The following is a 20,441-nucleotide window of genomic DNA, read 5'->3' on the forward strand; positions in this document are numbered from 1 at the left end:
TTTATTTCGAGTAGTGCATCATTTGGTTGCTGACTGTTTTAATCTCTATAGCTCATCTGAAAAGGAAAGGAGAAATGCTGTTGTGATGGTTGCAGTTTGTGAGCTGCTCTCAGTGGTATGATGGCTTGTCTGTAATTTGATGAACTATTGTATGTTCAGTTAATTACTCCAGGAATGACTGAGGTATGCGTGCTTGCAAGCTGGTACTTATGCAGATTGCTACTTCTATTCTGCTGGTAATTTTTCTTTCCACTGACATCGAAACAGAGTTTATAACGAAACCAGCAATCTTTATACACTTATAGATAAACCATAAAACTTTAGAGCAGTCTTTATTTAGAAACTAATGGTCTTTCTTGTACAGGGTCTATGAGCATTGTGCAAACATTGCACACGGGGAAAAATAAAAAGCACTTTCTTTGTGTCATTGAGAGTTGTGTGATTGGAGAGCCTTTACACAGTGCTGGCCACTAATGGAGCATAAACCCCCTGTCCTAGAAAGTCTGTGTGCACTGAGGGCCCAAGCTGCTTGTACAGGGGTGATTATAATCCACTTGGATATTTCTGAATTGCACATCGTCTGAGGATAAACTTTTTACCTTACAGGTTGCATACACAGTATGATAAAACCTGTCTTAAAAAAAAAAAAAAAAGAGCTGTCCTTTTGGGAGCAGATGAAGGGTGGGAAAGGCTGAGCTGTTAGTAATTGAGAAAATGTAGGAAAGTGGTTCTGGTGTTTTTTGTTTTTAAGCCTGTGGTTGAAGTAGCTGCTGCACATGATCCTATCTGGGAAAGAGCTGAGGTGGAAATGTTTGGTTTCCTGTTTGTGCATCATTGATAGCATTAATTGAATGTCTTTTCACTTATGATATCTCAGAAGTCATGGTGCAGGGCAGAAGTGGTAAAAGTGCAGAAAGCAAATAGTAATTAACTGGCAATTAATGTTTGGAAGGAGCACAGGAGGTTCCTTGATTTTGGCCTGACATTACCTGAGGTAGTGTTGGACTCTGGAGTCTGTCTGTGAAAACCACACCAAAAGCCAGTGTCCAGAAGTCAGAAGAATTCTGAATAGAAATAGAGGAATAATTGTGTTCAACTGTGAGGAAGTATGGCCAAGCCACTTTCTAAACCATCTCAGTTCTCTTTAATGAAAAATTTGAATAGATATTGGAAGTTTGCTAAACACAATTTGATTTTACTACAGATGATTCAGCGAGTGCAAATATTACTGGCTACAGTCGTATGGCCTTTGTTATACAAGAGGTCAGACTAGATGATCATAATGGTCCCTTCTGGTCTTAAAAACCTGTGAATATATGAATAATTTAAAGCCTGTCCTGCAAACCCTTATTCGTTGAGGTGGTGATATTAAAATCCTGTGGGACTGCTTGTGTGAGTAAAGGTTGTGGGATCAGGCCTAGAGTGAGTAATCATTATCACTTTGGTTTAAATTTATTGATAAAGGTATAAAATATTCACTGCAGGTAAAGCTGGGTTTCTTTAAAATGAGAGATGCTTCAGCAGTATTATTCTACTTGGGTTTGGTGAGGTAGTCAGTAGCAAAAGAGTTTTGGAAGTTGTCTTGTACCAGGTCCTGAACCATTCAGGTTTATACTGGTGCTCTTGATTGATTCATAAACTATTTCAAAATTATTCTTTAGAGACTTGTGATATGTAGAAAGCATCTTTGTTTTGTTTAAGAAGAGTATGAAATACCAGTCAAGGTCCTGCCAGTGGGGGTTTGAGCAGGTTGAGGTACAGCCAGCTCATCTCTGCACATGAAACCCTTCCTTGCTCTGGCTGCTGGTGGTGTTTGCATGGACAGCAAGTGAGAAGTGCTGTCCCTTGCAGAGGAGGTTTGTTGGTGATGATAGGTGACACTCATTGGTATTCACACACCCCACCCTTCACCTGTCTCTGGACAGCAGCATGGAACTGGTGGCATGTCACAGGGACAAGCTGGGCATGACCCTTGTTAAACCAGGGGAGTCTGAAGTTCTTTGCTTTCACTTGGAAAACTTCAGATTCTGTTTGGTCATATCAGCTCTCCTTTCTTGAAGTAAAAACCACTTTCCAGGGCTAAAGAATGTTTTTATAGCTCTCAGGTTTTGACCACAATTCTCCCTAACATATTCTCGTATTTGAAAATATGAAAGTTGTAGAAATGCTGATCAATTTAAAAAGCTTTATCCTCTTATAACCTTCAGTTGTCTGAAGTGATCACTGACTCCATCTCATCTCTGCAAAATGTTAGAGAAGTTCTTTTTGGCCTATGGGCAAGAGTGTCCTCATCATACTCATGATTTTAGTCTTTGTTCTTTAGGGAATTCTCAAACCGGTGTGATGGGAACAGTAGCCTGAGAAACAGGGCCTTGGGAAGTTTCAAAGTTGGGCAGCTGTTGCCCCCTTTGGGATGCTTGCTCAGTTTGGTTACACTTCCTCTCTGCAGCAGGCAGATACCACCTGGGTGAGGGAGGTGGTAACCACTTTGTTAGGGGCAGCTTCCAACCCGTTCCTCAGCAGGGAGGAGCATCTTGGGCACAGCACTTGGCACCTGTGAGGGGGTGAATCCAGGGGTTGTACAGCTGCTGCTGCTTGACAATGCTGGGACAGCGCATCCTTAGCAGGCAGATTTCATTTTCAGGTAACAACTCTCAAAGTGTTGTTCTGTTTTCCTCTAAGTCTGCTGGCACTGGTGGGACTGGTTCCCTCAGGACTCAGGAATGAGCTCAGTTGTTGGTTGGGATTCCCAGTGCAGAGCTTATTTCTGCTGAGGGTGTTGCTGATGGGGAATTATGGTAGGAAATGACAAAGGGAACTCAGGATTCTCTTTGGTAACCAGTGCAGGAAGAAATTGAAGTCTAATGTTCATCTCACACAGTTTTTAATGCTTTGAGTTTCTATGAAAGACCTTTTCAGTGAAATTACTTGGTTTTGCAGTGAGAGATGGTAGAATTTCTCTAATATGGAAATGGCAGAAATGTGATACCAGAGAGCTCCTGTGCACAGAGGCAGAGGTTGGTGAATCCTTACCTTGTCCTCTTAGACACAAAATCCGCTCTTGGCTCTAAAGTGTTCCAACATTGCAAGTTTCTGTACGTTCTTTTTCTTGGGCAAGAGATGGGAGTTGGTTTTTAATGATATTTACTATTTGTTGAACTAAATTATTAATTTTTTTTTTTTTTTTTTTTTTTGGCTGGTTGTTTGTTGATAACATCCTAGGGATTAATTTTTCCTTTCATTCAGTTTCCCATCTGTTGTGCCTGGATGTGGCAGAAGTGTATATGAAAATTTGCACCCAGCTAGAAGAGATTGCAGTCTTTTAAAAAGACAAAACTGTTTGTGGGTTTTTTCCTACTTTATGAAAAATGAATCTCCTGTTGGGACTGAACTACAGTGCAGATTTATAAAGGTGTAATGTAGTTACATGGGCAGGTTTTGATTTTAGGTTTTAATTTCAGTTTGGAGCTCTGGCCCTTCTCTTGTAACATATTATATTTGTGAGAATGAACTCCTGTGGCTTGCACTATCTCAGTGTAGCAAAGATGAAATCTGGTTGTGTACATGACTGAAAGTCCAAGCTGCCACAATAGTCTCCTATGATGATAAAGTTGATATTTGATGAACAGAGCTCTTTTTTGGGTGCTGCAGCAGACAGTGCTTCCAGGTATTTCCTTGCCTGGATTCTGGGGAGGCTGCACAGTGGATGGGGCAGTGGTGATTAGCAAAGCCTGATCCTGCCCAGTTATGTAAACAGAGCATTTCTTTCACACACATCTTGTTAACTCTCTGCTGCAGACCTTTATTGGTGCTTCTTCAATAATTTGTTTAAACTATGCAGTACAGATTCCTTATTTTAGCACTAAGACTTACAAAGGCTTCTTTTAGCAGCCTTTAATTTCGTACTTATGTATGTGACATAGCCTGTGGCTGTGATCTCTGCTGTGAATCTGCAGTTGTTTTGGGATGAAAGCAGAAGGCAGCTGGAAACTCAGTAGCTACATCTAGCTGTCTACCTAGAGAAGGCCTTGATTTCAAGTTTATCTAAACAAGCTCGACTAATCCCAACTATCTGGGGGGATCCACTGTCAAAACAAGCAGCATGGCCCTAAGGCAAACACAACCATACAGAAATGAAGGCTGGGACTTCCAATACTCCAATGACTGCATACTGGAGGCTTTTTTTCCTGAAAAGAGAGTAAGAGAGGTACAATTTGCATAATGCCTTTTCATCAGGAACTTTTGGAAAGCTGACAGAGGTCCAGCTTATAGCGCTGTAGCCACAATACAGAGTCTATAGGAGAATCCTTGAATGACCTGACCATATTGAAAGAAAAAATGAAAGCATCGAAGTATAGCCAAGTGAGTGTGGAAAAGAGGGCTGCTGCATTGTCTAACATCTGCTCTACTTCTCGTTAGTTTTGTTCTTTGGTATTCTATGTGGACTTTGGAGAAACCTAAGACAGCCTAACATGAATCCTATAATCTTCCTTCTGAATATTTATGTAGTGTGCCAGCCTCTAAGCTGTCCTTTGCATCTTCCTACTTCCCCCTCATTTTCATGCTCTCAAATGAGGCCAACATTTCAAAAGCTAAATAAATGTTTGTGAATGTTTATAAAAGATTTGCATAAATTTGTCCTTGTTTGACAAAGATCACTTTTTTCTTATGCCAGTTCTGAAATATTTTTAAAGGTTTCAGTGCTTGTCTTGACAACAAAGTCCTGCCTCAGAGAACAATGATTGCTGATTAAGTGGGTATGTGCTCGGAGCTGAATAGGCCGATGGAGACGAGGGCTGAAAAGGCCACTCATCTTAAGCCAGAATTATAATATTTAACAAATGCTAACCCAAGGGTAGATTTAAAGCTTTGGTTTTGGTGCAGTGTACCTGTGCAACTTATGGGCTGAGCAGGATGTGATTATCTTTTCACAGCTAATAGTTCTCACTTCGTTTCTGCTAAATCTGCAAGGGAAAATACTCTTCGGTTTTAGTAATTAAATGTTTAAAATACATTTAATTGAATCAGTGTTCCAGCTCTCTGCTATTGACACTTCTTACCTTTACCAATTGATCACTGTTTATGCACATAATTGGACCTGATTTTTTTAATGCCTGTTAGTATAATTTTTCAATTATTTGTGATTTAAGACTGGAACAATTATTCAACAGTACAACAGTAGCTGTAGATTTTTTTTTTTTTTAGCTAAAATCTATTTCTCTCAGAATGAAACTAAATCTCTGCTTTTACTGAAGGGATTTTAAAGACATTTGTTGAGGAGATCTCTTTGAAAAACTGCTTAAATATTTAGTTCAGCTTTACTTTCAGCTTTTTTTTTCTACTGGAGAAAAGTAATAGTCGTTCCTGTTCTTTTGTTCTATGAGTTGAGAGGTTGAAGTTGTCATTAAGGCAAAAACTAGAGCTACTTCTCTGCCACAGTTTTTATCACATCTGCTAGGCCTGTGTCCCAGGAGGAGCTGAGCAGAGCCCGGAATTCAGCACAGGCCCATTATCTGCTGCCTCTGCGTGTGTTGTAAAAGGAGTGAGACCTCAGGGAGGCTTGGAGCCTCCTCCCGTGTAATGTCCAAATCAGATTTGAAGGACTGGTGGCAGGAAAGCTTTGGCCTTGGGGTGTGAATTCTAAGAAACAGAGTCACAATTAGGTTTAAAAAATTCAGGGATTTTGAGCTTTATCTTGAAATATGTTTTTAGTAATGCAAGGAGAAAAGTTGCCCATCTGTGCACATATTTTGTACGTTTAAAATATTTAAATGCTAGCAGGCCTCAATATGCTTAGGAAATGTTATTTATCTCCTGCTCTTCCTGTTTCCAGGATTGTGGATATGCATGTTGGGTTTTTTTTTTTTTTTTTTGTTTGTTTGTTTAAAACAGCGTTTTCCTGAGAACAATCAGTTACCTTCAATGAAATGATGTTATTTTGTTTGGCCCTGTTCCCCTGCTGACCCTCAGACAGGGACAGGCGTCTTTGGGAGAAAAACCCTCCCCTAATTCAGGCTTTAGAATTGCTCAGAGAGAGCTGGTGGATTTCTGAAACACCGAACAAATGGATAATCTAGTGCTATAAAGTTGTATTGGAATACAAGTAGAATTAGAAAAGTAGAGATAAAACTAAATTCAGGCAATTTAAAGTCATTCTCTTAAGCAAATTATGTCCAGATTTTTTTTGGGCATAGAATATTCTTTTAAAGAACTGATGAAAATAATTTATTAAAATATTTAGTACATTACAAAATTCAGTAATGCTCAGGAAGGATATAAGGCATAAAAAGATTTTATTGCAAAATCAATGCAATATGAAATGTGACATAAATATTTTAAACAAGCAATGATTTTTTAAAAAGAATCTGTGTTGTACCAGTTTTCTCAAAACTAGAAAAACCTTTAGAACTTAAAGAAATTTTGGGTTTAAGGTTATTGTTTGCTTTTTTTAATTCTTAAGCCTATTATTCCCTAGCAGTGGATCGTTTAATTAATTGTTAGCTTAAAATTATCCAAATAGATTAATTAAATATAAGAGCAGTTTAATTCCGTGGGTATAGAAGACATTAATGGACAACCCAAGTTGAAGTGGATAATATTTTGCTTCAGTTAATCTCTTAGCACTTTTTAATGCAATATTAAGATTTCTGTAGTGTTCAGATTTGATGCTGCATGTGAGGAGCAGTGCAGTCCCCATAGCTGCTCCCTGGCCAAGTGGGGATGCTGCTCCCTGTGCTCACACACCCTGAGCCCCTCAGGCTGGGGGCATTTCTCCTCTGGGCCCTCCTTGTTCTCCAGTTCCTCCATCCCTCCTCAGTCTGGTGATGTTCTTGGAAGTCTCCTGGTGTCTCTCCATGCAGAGGGAGGGTTTCGTGCTGCTTTGCTGGGTTCAGGTGGCCTTTCAAGCTGGGTAAGGTGAGAAGTGTTTCCACCCTCTCTGTAGTGTTTCATTTGCAGCAGCCTCGGCTGTACTTTGCCTCAGGTGTAAGGGCAAGGAAATGAAACAGCAAGGTCCCCTGTTCATCACAGGGTCATCTCTTCTCCATGGAGAACTCCTCTCACTGGCCATGCTCTGCTCTCTTGTAACACATACTTGTGGGGGTTTGGGTTCCTTCCTTTCCACTCCCTCCAGGATCCACAGCTGAAGGTCCAGTCTCTGCTCTGGGTGGTCCTTCCAATTTCATCTGGATTTCCCTCAGGTTTTCCATTCCAGGCTCCCAGCCTGTTGGTTTGTGTTGTTTCCCTGCTCTGACTCCCATTCCTATGGAGGTATCATACTTTAATCATTCAGCATTTTCCACAGATCTCCTGGTATTCTAATTTCTTTTCTGTCCCACTTCTCCCCACACTTCTTGTTCTCCTTTGCATCTCTGGTGTCTCGTGCATCTTTCTAGGACAGATACTTTGCAGCAGACCCTTCTCTAGCCCAGGCATTTGCACATCATTTATCAGTGCAGTTTTATTTAGTTGCAGCTGCACGTGGGATATTTGTTAGTGATGTTCATTTGAGCAGAAGTGAAGCAACCCACTGTATTTAAGAGAATCTGAAGTTGTTCTGTTGATTTGGAAGTGGGAGCATACGGTGAAGGGTTTAAAAATAAAAGAGACTTCAGCTTGCATATTAAATTCACAAGTGAATGTGCACATTTTTGCAGCATTGTTGAGCTTTCTTTACTGTTTGGTTGCAGCAGGGAGATGGTTTGGGCCACGAGCCCGGTGTGTATTGTGTGTATTTCCCAGCCTGGCTTTCCAAGTCTGTCCTGCCTGTGTAGGAAAGCCTGGCAGAGCCTGCCTCACCTTCAGAGGTGGCTGTGCCACAGAAGGGCTGAGCGCGCTGTTCCTGCCTCAATTATTCTGAAAACTTTGCTACTGAAACCAAACTTAATCAATGAGCTCTGTGTTGTCTCCGATAAGTTATGTACTGCCTTTATTGATTGGGAAGGATTTTAGAAAAGCCATGTGGGGTTTCTAATGTCAGCAGTGTTTTGATTATGAAAAGAGTTGGAACCTTGGGACGGGGAGCCAGGTGGTGCCTGGGCTGCAGCCCCCGGTGCCGCGGCTGCGCCGCCTCCCCCGGGACACGGTTCATGCCCTGCACTTTAGCTCTGCTGCCTGGCTGCTGGAGATGCACTTTTTGCTCATTAAAATGTTAAAAATCAAACTGCATGTAAAAAGATTTCTGAAAATCTAAACTTGGGGATTGATCCAGAAAACTGGCGCGTGGTCCCCTGGAGACGCCGGCGGCAGCTCCCGGGTAATTTGCGTTGATCAGCTGCCTGGCCTGCATTGCTGGGGGGCTCTGCTCTTCTTTTTAGGGGCTCTTGCTTTACAGGCACTTATGCAGGGTTTTCTTTAGAAAAATAGCCATAAGGGAATATAACAAGAAAACAGACTATTGATACTTCCTCTGTGCTTCATGTTGGGTTAAAAAAAAAAAATATATAAGATGTTGACATGGAGCAATTGTAGGTTTTGTTTTGTCTGAAATCATAAAGAAATGAAGGATTTTCTAGGTCATAAGTAATAATCTATAGAGATTGGGTAGAATGTTGCAGATGAATGATGTAGGTATTGTTTGTCTTTCTAACTGAGGAGTATTTAAAGAATTTTAAAAAGCCAGCATTATATTTAGAGTAACGAGCTTGCAACTTGAGCAAAAATGGGATAGTTCTCCAGTAACTGTTTTCTTACATGCAAAATATCAGCAGTTTTCCTAATTAAAAACTAAATCTACATATGGTATTTATATTATTTTATTAGTTACCATTGAAAAATAAGTCTGCAGTTAACCTGTGCTAGTCTCTCTTTTTGGTTATGAATTGAGGCAGATAAGAATTGGTGTATAATGAATAGCAAATTATGTTGAATGACATTGCAGAAGTCAGAGAATAGTACCACTGTAAAATCTTTCTTTAAAAAAGAAGGCAGTTTAGAGCAGTACAGAGCCAATATATGGCCTGTTTATGTGAACATTTCCTTTGCTGAGTTTAGGAAGCTGTAAATATCAAGGAATAAGTGCAGAGTAAGTTCTGAGTAATTCACTTCTCCAGTGACACAATGCTGATGAGATGCTGAATGTTTTATTATGTGAATGGTTTCACTTGCAGTTACAGGAATTATTCAAGTCATCAAAATAATGGAGAGGATATATTGTGCCATTTTGAGGTGACTGATGGCTTTGTCTTCTTGCACTATTTTATTTCAGAATGTTATGCATCTATATGATTTTGTTTCTGAAAATCAGCGTGTATTGATCAGGCAAATGAAGATACAGGCACTTTGTTCTCCTGATATAATGATTTCACAATTTCAGAATTCTTTTGTAGGTTTTGTTTGTTTGTTTGTTTGCTGGCATTTTGCACTGTAAGAATTCAATTGTGGCAAAGGACCACTGTGTGATAGAATTTGTCCATATGCAGTTTTTGTGCCTGAGCAAGTGGAGTTGTTCAGCTTGTGAAAGTCAGTGAGATTCTGCACGAGCGGGAACCCGATCGTATTAATGAGACCTTTACTATCAAGGCATTATTTTGTATCAAAATTGAGATTTCTGCAGAGTTTACTGTGCAATCTGCATTGCTCCTTTCCAAGTTTCCTGCTGCAATTCAAAGGAGGAGACGTCTTTGCTCTACATGGCATTCTTCAATAGATCCTTTCTTGTTCTTTAAAAACAGGAGGTTGTTAAATAATCTATCAATAAACTGTCAAGAAGTCAAAGTTTCCATATCTGTTTTTGCCTGAAATCCTCAGAACTTGCCACATTTTAGTTGTCAAGAAACCTCCAAAGCAGAGTGTGAGCAGTTGAGCCTGAAACCACGGCTCAGGATGGGCTGTGCTGGTTTGAATTATGCAGGAGGAGCATGTTCCTGCAAGGGAGTCAATATGTTTTGTGCTTCACTGGAGAGGTTATTAGATTGATGGAGTTTATTTGGGAATGATGGCATTTGGCTTAGAAATAAATGAAGCAAGAAGCATCTATTTAGTTATTGATGATAATTTATTGCTATTGGTCAGAAAAGTGTTGATTTTATCAGAAGGTTTGTTGTTTGTTCAGGGTTCTGAAAGAAGAAATGGAATTTACACTTCAGGACCTGAAATATTGAAGTGTGAAGGAGAACGAGCAATGAATTGGCTGTAGGAAAGATTGTAAACTGAGAGAACTTTATGGTGTCTTGTGGGTTACAGAATTCAAATTTTGAATATCTAGTGGTTTGCTTTTGTCTATGAACACAACTGTTTTGGGACAAACATATTTCTGGTTTTGCCTCTTTAGTGACTGTATTTGTTTAGTATTGTAAAGTTGAAAATGATTAATTTATCTGCTGATCATGTTTTCACTTTTCATGTTCATCCTTTTCTTTGCTCTTATGCTTAAATGCTTTTCTGTTTGTGGTGCTGTTTTGCAACTTCTAGAAAATGGTTTGTAGGTTAAACAATCCATATCAATTTTAATACACATTATTTTAATCAGTCTTTTAACTCTGAGATTTCCTTTCTAATAGCAGTAGGCAACATTAAACATTCCTGCTATGAGACCTATTGGCTTCATCTTTTGTTATTTATCTTGCTGATGTTAGGAAGTATTCTCTAATCCCCAGCCCTCTGTTCCTAGGTAACAGTCCAAGCTGTGCCAGCAGAAGTGGTCCTGCCAGGCCAGGCCCATGTGGGTTGGTGTTATTCACTGTGATCCATATGGCCAGGGTAGGGGCTGTCCCCAGAGAGGTGTTAACACTCAACAACCCAACCTCCTCCTCCTCTTGGGACAATTGCTGCATGGCTCCTGCTGCCTGCCCATGTGTGAATCTTGATTAATTTTTCATTTTTAATGAAGTTTGATCATGTTTATTATTTCACATGATTGACTGCCTGGTACTACTTCCATGTAATTGATAAAGCCCATATTTCTTCATCTGTCTTTTATTTCTTCAGGGCAAACTTGTGAAATTGTGTGATGTGGTTAATATTAGATTTATTGGTCCCCATAGATGTATAAATTATCTTTTTTTTCTCTCTCTCTCTCTACAGGAAGTTCTACAGACTCTGACCAAGTTTTGTTTCCCCTTCTATGTGGACAGGTATTGTTAGCTTTTCAAACTTTACAAGAAAATAAGCTTGTCAATAAAACCCCTGTAGAAAATAAAAGCCATACCATTCATAGTGTTCTGTCTGTGTGACTGGGACTTAAAGCACCTGAGTGCAAATTATAGTCTCAGAATCACTTTTTCCTGGGGTTTTTATGGGCACCATGAAACAAAAAGAAATTTTAAAAGTTGGAGTTGTTTGGTGGGAGTACTCTGAGGGCATTTTTTTCACTTCTGCATAATGCTTGGATGGAAAATGCTTGGGTAGGAATTCTCCAATATGCATATTAATATCAAAGCTTTGTTTGCTTGTGCATTTTATTTCTTAATTGCCAAAATTTGGGTGGGACAATCAATGAAATGCTTTACATTTGAAGCCCTCTTGATGTTGCTGGAATGCTGCTGCTTTACTTGACAGCTACTTAAGGTGGCTTCTGATTTTGGGGGAGAAATTGTAAAGTGAATGTGAGAAGATCTGAGAATATTTACTTCCTGTAATTTAGGAAACTGTAAAACGTTTTTAGTTTTGCATTTACTGTGAGTTATTCTTGATGGTTTCATGAAAAGAACATTTGAAATTTTGAAAGACTGCACCAGTGCTCATCTCATCTCTGAGCATCACTTAATTGGTCAGAATGACTTGTCTTCATCAGCTGAGACACAGAATGGTTTGGGTTGAGGGAATTGACCTTTACTGTGATTAAACTGCTGCAAGTGTTTTTCTCATTTTAGAATTTGGAATCCCTGTTTTACTGCTCATCCTTTTCATTTCCTAAGGGGTGGAAGCAGGGAAATACTCATATATTTTTCTCATTTCTAGTTCCTACTACAAATAGTTATGCTTTCTGTATGTAGATTTATTGTACCTAGGGGTTTTGTTTGTTTTGTTGTTTTTGGTTTTCCTCAGCAATATAACATTTTGAAAGATAGAACACTGAAAACCCATATGGGGTGCAAATGAGAACATAATGAAAAGTGATTCCCATTTCTGGATCCACTTGTTTGTCTGAATATCACAGACTGTCACTGAAAGACTGCAGCCAGCCAGTTGGAATGAAAAGGAGACATTGTCACCCAGAACACACCTAATAATTTCAGGTGGAGAGTGGACTCGCACCCTGCAGGAGGCAGAGCACACGCAGGCTAAGGCTGTGGCAGCTGGAGGAGATGCTTGTGCTCCTTCTCCTGTGGGTGTGAAAGAGGCAGGGGTGGCCCGGGAGGTTCTGCTCTCAGGCACAGACACTCCACAGACCCTCCATTCTTTTTGCCCTGATTCTGTTCCTGAGTTTGGCACTGCTCAGAGCCCCAGGGGCTGGCTGGCCGTTCCTTCAGGCAGGGGCCCAGAGTTTGCTGCTGTTGTGGTGTGGAGTGAGGCAGAGGCTCTGCTCCAGCTGCAGGAGTGCAGAGCTGCTCCCTGCTCCTGCTCCCTGCCAGGGTGCTGTTGGGCAGGTGGGGGTGCTGGGGGGGATTTATGGAAATCATTCCTCTCCCCTTCCCTCCAGCCCTAACTTCTGTCTGCCCCCTTAGAGAGGAGGTTTGTGCTGCCTCCTTCCTGAGAGGCTCTAAATAGACTTTCTGCCCATTTGAAAGCAGAGCTGTGAATCCAAAGGGTTGATAGTAAAATCTTAGGAAGAACACTTTTTGTGTGGGGAAGTTTATCCTTCCCTGTGAAAAACTGGCCCCGAACTTGAGCAGGACCTGCCAGCAAGGTTTGCTTTCTCCAGGTCACATGAATGCAGGACTCTCTGGGTTTGCTCTGGAGGAACTCACCAGCTTGTCTGAGTTGTTTAATAAACAAGCTTCTCCCTGCTGCTAATGAAACGTGGTTTTTCCCCCTGTTCCATAATTTTAATTGTCAGTTCTGATGCTATTTCTCACACACGCTCTGCTCTCAACCTTGTTAAAATTAAGCATATAATCCCCTTTTAAAACACCATACTAAAATCACCATAGTAACATTACATCCAAGCTTTACAGATAAAACACACCACCAGCGAGGGATTTTTGGGTATCCCCAGCAGCTCAGTGTGGTTTATGGAAGTAGTTGCTCGGCTGACATTTAGACTTCTGGAGGATGATAGTACTCACACTGGCTAATTCTCAGACTGTTGGAATGCTTTAAATATCTGTCTTTTTGTTCATCTTCATCACAGCATGTTTTCCCTTCCCTGTTCGGAATCCACTGAAGGATTCTTCTTTCTAAGCTGGACAGTGACATCTTTCCCATTTGGATCCAGCTTTTATTTCTGCAACTCTGTTTTTCCTTTGTTTCCTCTAGGCACTGAGTGTGTACTCTCCCACAAAAATTGCTTTTTTGCATGTGGCATCATAGAAGAGAATATTTTAAGGCCTGTGGCTGTTACTTAAATGGCTTTGAGTTTACCAGGGTATTTGTTGCAGTTGGTAGGAGTGACTTGTAAAGCTACATGTCAGTGCAAGTCAGATTTCTCAGTTCTCAGAAAACCTAAAAAAACCCTAGAACATGACCTGAAATAAGTCTTAATTTCCTATAATTAGAAGTATTTGGGTTATATGAGAGAACATGGGGTTGGTTGCTGGTTGATAATCAGAACCATTTTCTTTTAAAGATAAACTCATTATTAGTATCCTCCCACACTTAAAAAATGGGAAAAATAAACCACAGACCCCCCACTCCTCCCTCATCAAGCATATTTAAGCTTCTGGAGGGTGCATACTTTGTAGTTAATTTTTCAAAAAAGCTCTGCTGAAAGAGGAAATGTTATAGGTTCAATGACTTGGATGTGATACTTGACACAGAGTTAGCTCAGCAGTAATTTTTCTCTCCTGCTCTCTGTTTCCAGCCATGCCATTAACCAAGTTGGACAGAACTTCACCTTTGTGCTCACAGACATTGACAGCAAGCAGAGGTTTGGGTTCTGTCGCTTGTCCTCGGGGGCCAAGAGCTGCTTCTGTATCTTGAGGTAGGTCTGTGCCTTGGCTTCTGCCTGGCTGCAGGAGCAGTGTGTGGCTTTGCAGTTACACTGCAATTACCACTTCCAGCTGGTCAGAATTATTCCCCTATCTGCTCCTCAAAGTCACTGTTCTGCTGCACAAGTGGTGCAGAATCCCTTGCACTTGGAGTTCCTCTGCAGATAACTGGGTTTGTTTGTAGTCAACGTTCTGGAGTTAACAACGTGGAAAAAAAGTTTCTTTGCAGTAATTTGATATGACATAGCATGATGGCAGCTGTTATCTTTAGCTGTCACAACTGATCTTGTTAAGACATTTTGTGGACATTTGTACATGCAAGTTTTATTAACAAAACATCTGTTGGTAACTGAGAGGATGTCACTGATGCTCTCCGCAGCCCCACAGTTTGTGTGTGTGAGCCTTCCTCTGTCCTGTTGAGGGTTTTGTGAAATGGGCCAAGAGGCTCTATCAGAGCAGTTTTTCATAACCTCCCAAAGCCATGTCCAAAAATGATGCCAGTAAAATCAATTTTGATGTCTGCCAATATTTTAGTTCCATTAAGAACTTCCATGGATTGAAGATTTTCATGTGGCAAATGGTCTGTCTTGTTTTAAACACAGTTAAGAATTGCCTGCCTTCTACTTTCTGCTTTTTGTGTGTTCATGAGGAATTGGAAGTTGAGGAACAGCAGCCCAGGTAAAGCCAGCACAGAGGTGACTGAGGACAGCCAGGGAGGTGACAGCACAGCTGGGGCTGGAGCCTCCCAAATGAGGACACTGCTCTGTGAGCAGCTGGACACATCTGGCAGGGCCATCCCTGGCTGGATTTGCACAGGACACAACCAGGGTGAGGGCAGAGGAACACAGGAAATTCTCTTTGTCCCATATGGGGCACCTGAGAGTGGAGCCTTGGTGTGTCTGGATGTGCCCCTCTGAGCATTCCAGGGGACCATTGCAAAATACAATGCAAAATACACCTCTCCTTGCAGGGAGCTGCACACAGCAATGCCATGGAACAGGAGCTTAACATTTGGAGAATTGTGAGATCTACCCAAACTGCTAATTAATTGAGTGGGAGGCAGAGTGACAGGTGTTTGCTCAGTATCTTCTTCCATTCTGCCTGTGCTGTAGCAGACATGTCAGCTATTATTAGCTCTGGCAGTCCAGCAGCAGGGACTGGATCCTGCAGGCAGGAAGATGTTTCCCAGCTCTTCCCACAGAGCTGCTCCCCTGTGCAGTTGGGTGCTGCTTCCCTCAGTCTTATGTGGGCAGCGACTGCTTACAGAGGGTAACTTTGCCTGACCAATGGCAAATTAAAGGAGAAACACGGTTTTAAAAAGAAAATCAGAATGAGGAATAGTCTGGGTCCCTTCTTGATCCCTCCTGGGTAAGAGTTCTTTGCTGTCAGCTCCCTTATGTTGAGTGAGTGCCAAGAAGACATGGAGGAGTTCTGTTGTAGTTAAATGCCTTCTGCTTCAACTCAGAACCAAAAAAACCCAACCCCAGTGGAAGAATTGGGACTCTTCACTTCCTTCCTGTTGCTTCTTCTGTGCACTGATGAGAAAAAGAAAGCTCATCATTAATGCAAGTTCATGCAAGTTTTAGAGGATAATAAAGAGTGTAAATCAGCAATACATGAAATCACTTCCTCTATTCCCAGGACTGCAGCTCCCATTATTGATGTGAATCTTCTCAGTGTCCTTTATGTACTAAAGGATGGTGCATGGTAAATGGGGGGGGTGGGGAAACATGCTGGGAAATGTGAGAACAATAAGTAAAAGCAAATGGGGATGAAAAGAACGTTTGTTTAATTGTTTTTAAATTACAGATTGGATGGCAGCGAGCTTCAAGTATTCCTTGCTATGCTCAGCAACAGTATAAGAACTAAGTGATGGTGTTTATTACTAGAGATGATATTCACAGGGTTAGCAGGGATTTTATGGGTCTGGCCATGGTAAAATGGTTTGGAGGTGGAAAAACATCACATGTTTAGATTAGTTATTGAAGAGAAACAGCAGAAAAAAGAAATTCTTTTCACTCAGTGCTTGAAAAAATTTCTGCAATGTCCTGGAAGCAAAGTACTCTGGGGCCAGAAGTCAGGGTCTGGATTTGAGCATTGAAGTGACCCAGAGGCTTTTCCCGTGGATGCAGAGCCCAGCAAGGCGCCTCTTGGAGTTCAGTAGCAGCAGGGTTATCCTGTGGCCAGCAGAGAGGCAATTCCATTTGGCAGGGAACTGCTTGCACTGGTTTAACAAATCCTGCTTGGAAACCTGCTTTTGAGGTAGTTACCACAGCGCTTTTCCTGCTGTAGTGGCTCACACAGATTGAACTCTCTGATAACTTTGAAACCTGCTTTTCCGGGTGCTCTGTGGTGTTTTCAATGTAGAGCCACTGTATTCAGTGTGGAACCTGCCTCTCTTCTCGGGGTTCCCCTTCCCTGGCCCGGTTCTGTCGCTCCCTGGCCCGGCTCGGGTGACCCTGAGCGGCTGCGCTGCGGCGGCGGCGCCAGCAGAGGGCGCGCGGGGGCGCAGGTACGGCCAGGTGAGGAACGGAGCGGAGGGTTTGGGGTGAGGAACGGAGCGGAGGGTTTGGGGTGAGGAACGGACCCCGAGGGTTTGGGGTGAGGAACGGAGCGGAGGGTTTGGGGTGAGGAACGGAGCGGAGGGTTTGGGGTGAGGAACGGAGCCCGAGGGTTTGGGGTGAGGAACGGACCCCGAGGGTTTGGGGTGAGGAACGGAGCGGAGGGTTTGGGGTGAGGAACGGACCCCGAGGGTTTGGGGTGAGGAACGGAGCGGAGGGTTTGGGGTGAGGAACGGACCCCGAGGGTTTGGGGTGATTCCAGGTGAGGAACGGAGCGGAGGGTTTGGGGTGAGCCCAGGTGAATCGTAGACCCCAGAGGGTTTGGGGTCTGAGCTCAGGTGAGTTCTCATGGCACACACCCACGTCTCCCAGGAAAACTGGAATTCCAGACTACTGTTTTCAATGAAATATGGTACAAAACTTAGAATGTGTTTTTGAATGATTTTCTTTACAGTCGAGTAAGAGCTGATGTCCAGTCATCAAATTCTGTGTTCTAATTTGGGAATTTCACACCCAAATGTTTTTTCTTACTAAGACTTTATTTAAGGATTTCAGGATTTTGGCTGCAATGGGATAAATCCTAATAGCTATACATTAAGAGGCTGAATTTTTATTGTTTCTCTCTAATTTCACGTCAGATTTCACATGGCCTTTTGAGGGAGAATGGTATAGATGGTTCTGGATTAAGTGAAGAGCTCTGGTCTTTTATTTAAAAAGAAAACAAAAGAAAACCCAAGTTTGTGTAATTTTGCTTTGGTTCACAAACTTTCTCGGCAAAGTTACTGGTTTGCAGAGGTCCCATGTTTGCAATGTGATTTCAGTTTTACTGAATTTGAGGTTATTCAGGTTTTGTACACAAACTGAAATCATTCTTTTGAAGTGAAATGCAGAAACATTTGTGTGGAAATCCCTCTCGGCCAAAATAGCTGAGCTCTGCACCACTCTTTTTCTAAGATAAAAAGAAATGAATCCATAATAGTTTGTGACAGATGGCAGAAAATGTAACTAACTGAATGTGATTCTGTATGGAGTTATTTGAGGTTTTTGGTGTGATTTGTTGTGAGTTCCTCTCCTCCCCCCTTTCCTTCCCTTTGATTGCAGTCTTTGTCCATTTATTCTTAGGACAGAATAAGATTTCTGAGCAGGGGCCTCTCTTGTGGTGCAAAGTGAGAATTGTTTTTAATTGAGCAGAAACATGTGGAAGGATCAGGAATATCTCAAGGGATTACAGAAAAATTCCAAATTTGTACTACTTACAGCTTGTGTTTAGAGCAGGGTCTGCTGGGAATAAATGTTAGTTAGTGTGACCTGTGACCTTAAAAACTGTTGACATGGATTTCAGCCAGAAACTGGCCACAGAACTCCTTTGTTAGGCTCATTCATAGCTCCTTGAAAACTCCAGTCAGTGAAAGTTGCCAGCTCGAATCTAAGGAAAGCAGAGCCCTTTTTTTTTTTTTTTTTTTTTTTCTTTCTTTCTTTCTTTCTGTCTTTCTTTTTTTTTTTTTTGTCTTCCCATGCTTTGGAAACAGTGGCCGCCCCTTAACCAGCAAGACTTCTTTAATAGGGCTGCAGGGCTGGGCCCTGATTGGAACTGACAGCTTCCTGGCCCGGGCGTGCCAACTGGCAGGGCCCTGAGCCATGGGACAGACAGACAGACAGACAGACAGCGCCGGGGGCTGCACTGCCCTGCCCTGCCCAGAGCCCCGGGCAGCGCCACAGCCCCAGGGACCTGCTGGGGACAGTGCAGCCCTGCAGCCCCAGGGACCTGCTGGGGACAGTGCAGCCCTGCAGCCCCAGGGACCTGCTGGGGACAGTGCAGCCCTGCAGCCCCAGGGACCTGCTGGGGACAGTGCAGCCCTGCAGCTCCAGGGACCTGCTGGGGACAGCCCAACCCTGCAGCTCCAGGGACCTGCTGGGGACAGTGCAGCCCCAGGGACCTGCTGGGGACAGTGCAGCCCTGCAGCTCCAGGGACCTGCTGGGGACAGCCCAACCCTGCAGCCCCAGGGACCTGCTGGGGACAGTGCAGCCCCAGGGACCTGCTGGGAGAGTCCAGCCCTGCAGCCCCACAGCCCTAGCAGCCCTGCTGGGGGACAGGGCTCAGCCCACAGCCCTGCTGGGGAGGGATGAAACCCAGCCCCCACAGCTCTGCCAGTGCCTACTCCGGGGGAGGAGATGGAGTGTTTGTGATGGGGCTTGTTTTGTAGTAATTGTCCTGTTGTTTTCTAGAATTTTCCCTTTTCATTGATTTAGCCAAAATCAATGTTTTACTTCCGTATCTGTATGATTCTTTGAAGCCTGGCAGAAGATGTTTGGTAATGGCTGGAAATGCTTGGAACACTTTTTTGGACTGCCTGTTTGGTCCTTGAGGGGTATCGACCCTGGAATCCCTGTTCTACTTAAAATGCTTGGGAGATGAAAGCAAATGGCAAACTGCTTCTGTTAGACATGGCAAAGGCCACAAAATACATGTATAAATCATGGGCAATTGGATCTCTGATTCAAAACTGCAACAGAATTGTACCTAATGAAAATGTTGCTGTTGAGTCTCTGATGCCTTCATAGATTTTTTTTTCATTATTATTTTTTTATCAGTGGCTTCAGCACTTGCATTCTGCCAGTGAGAGCTGGAGAGCAGAGATTGCTCAGTTCCTTTGCACGGGCCTTTCAGAGAGCAGAGGAGAGGGCAGGCACGACTCGGAGCTGCAGCCTGACCTTCTTTCACAGAAACTGGAGTTTCTTACAAGCTGGAACTGCAGCAAAGCAGGGCAACTTTCAGTGCTGGGTGACAGGAAATTGAGCTGAAGTGGCTCAGAAAATGTGCGAACGCCCTGAGGGCGTGTGCAGGGCCAGAGGGGCTCCGGGTGCTGCAGGCATTCTGCCTTAACTTGACATGTTTATAAAACAGTTTACATCTCAAAAGTTTAGGTTTTTACCCCTGTTGATTCGCTTAAACAGACACTGGCTCTTATTTTCAGTTGCTTGTCAGAATATATATGGAGAAGTGATGAACCTAGTGAAGAGGGAGCTTGACATCAATTAAATTTAGCTATCTGCTTTGTGTTTCTTCTTCCTGATACAGTCTCCAGTATAGCTTTTCCAAACTTCCTGTGGTTTTCCATTATTGTCCTTACAAGTTTTACAAGATAGAGATGAGTTGTTTGAAACTGCTGTTCCAGGAAAAGAAGAATAGAATTTTGTATTACATCTGCACTTTTGTTGTCCTCCATTTTCATCTCTGCCATTAACCATTTTGAAAAGACTTCTTCCAGAAAGCCTGTAAGGCCTAGTATCTTCTCTTGCTCAAGTATCTTTAAATAAGATAATGGTAATTTAAATAAGCTAATAATGCCTTATGGCTGGAGTAGGGTATTTGAAGTCTTTGCTGAAGAAGCTTTGCTCTGTGTGATCAGCTGGTCATGATGTTTGAACCAGAAGCTCCCTTCTGTTTCTATAATTTTTTTCTCTTACTGTCCACTAGAAACAGAAATTATTTATGTCCACCTCGCAAGTTTGAAGTTTTATCTGCAGGCGTGGCTGGCTGCACTCAGATGCTGAGTTTATAAGAGGTTATTTGGTGATATTAGGAAGATGTTTTTTCCCACTGAACGTCTAAGACAAACCAGACTGCTCATTGGTAGGAGCAGCCATAAGCTGTACAAAAAACATTATATGACCTGGGAAGTATTGATATTGGAAATAAATATTAAAGACAGGTTTTCAGTAGTCAAAGGGTTGCAAAGAATGCCCTTACAGTGCTTGGCATTGGAGTTAAGATGCTGATTTTGTGTTTTACTGTGCATGTGCATATCCACATCATTATTCTTAGTTGAAAGTTGAGCAGTTGTCCTTTAC

General features: G+C 42.4%; 1 protein-coding gene across 4 annotated transcripts in view; it reads left to right on the forward strand.

Annotated features, from left to right (window-relative positions):
- The window catches only part of DENND1A (DENN domain containing 1A), a 145,886-nt gene that overhangs the window by 33,627 nt on the left and 91,818 nt on the right, over nt 1-20,441 (forward strand). For all 4 annotated transcript variants that reach the window (XM_058818155.1, XM_058818153.1, XM_058818156.1 and 1 more), the window contains exons 4-5: nt 11,023-11,072; nt 13,901-14,020. In XM_058818155.1, coding sequence (XP_058674138.1) covers nt 11,023-11,072; nt 13,901-14,020 — 170 coding nt within the window. The remainder of the gene's footprint in view (nt 1-11,022; nt 11,073-13,900; nt 14,021-20,441) is intronic.

This window comes from Ammospiza caudacuta, chromosome 21, assembly GCF_027887145.1.
Source record: "Ammospiza caudacuta isolate bAmmCau1 chromosome 21, bAmmCau1.pri, whole genome shotgun sequence".
Classification (NCBI taxonomy): domain Eukaryota; kingdom Metazoa; phylum Chordata; class Aves; order Passeriformes; family Passerellidae; genus Ammospiza; species Ammospiza caudacuta.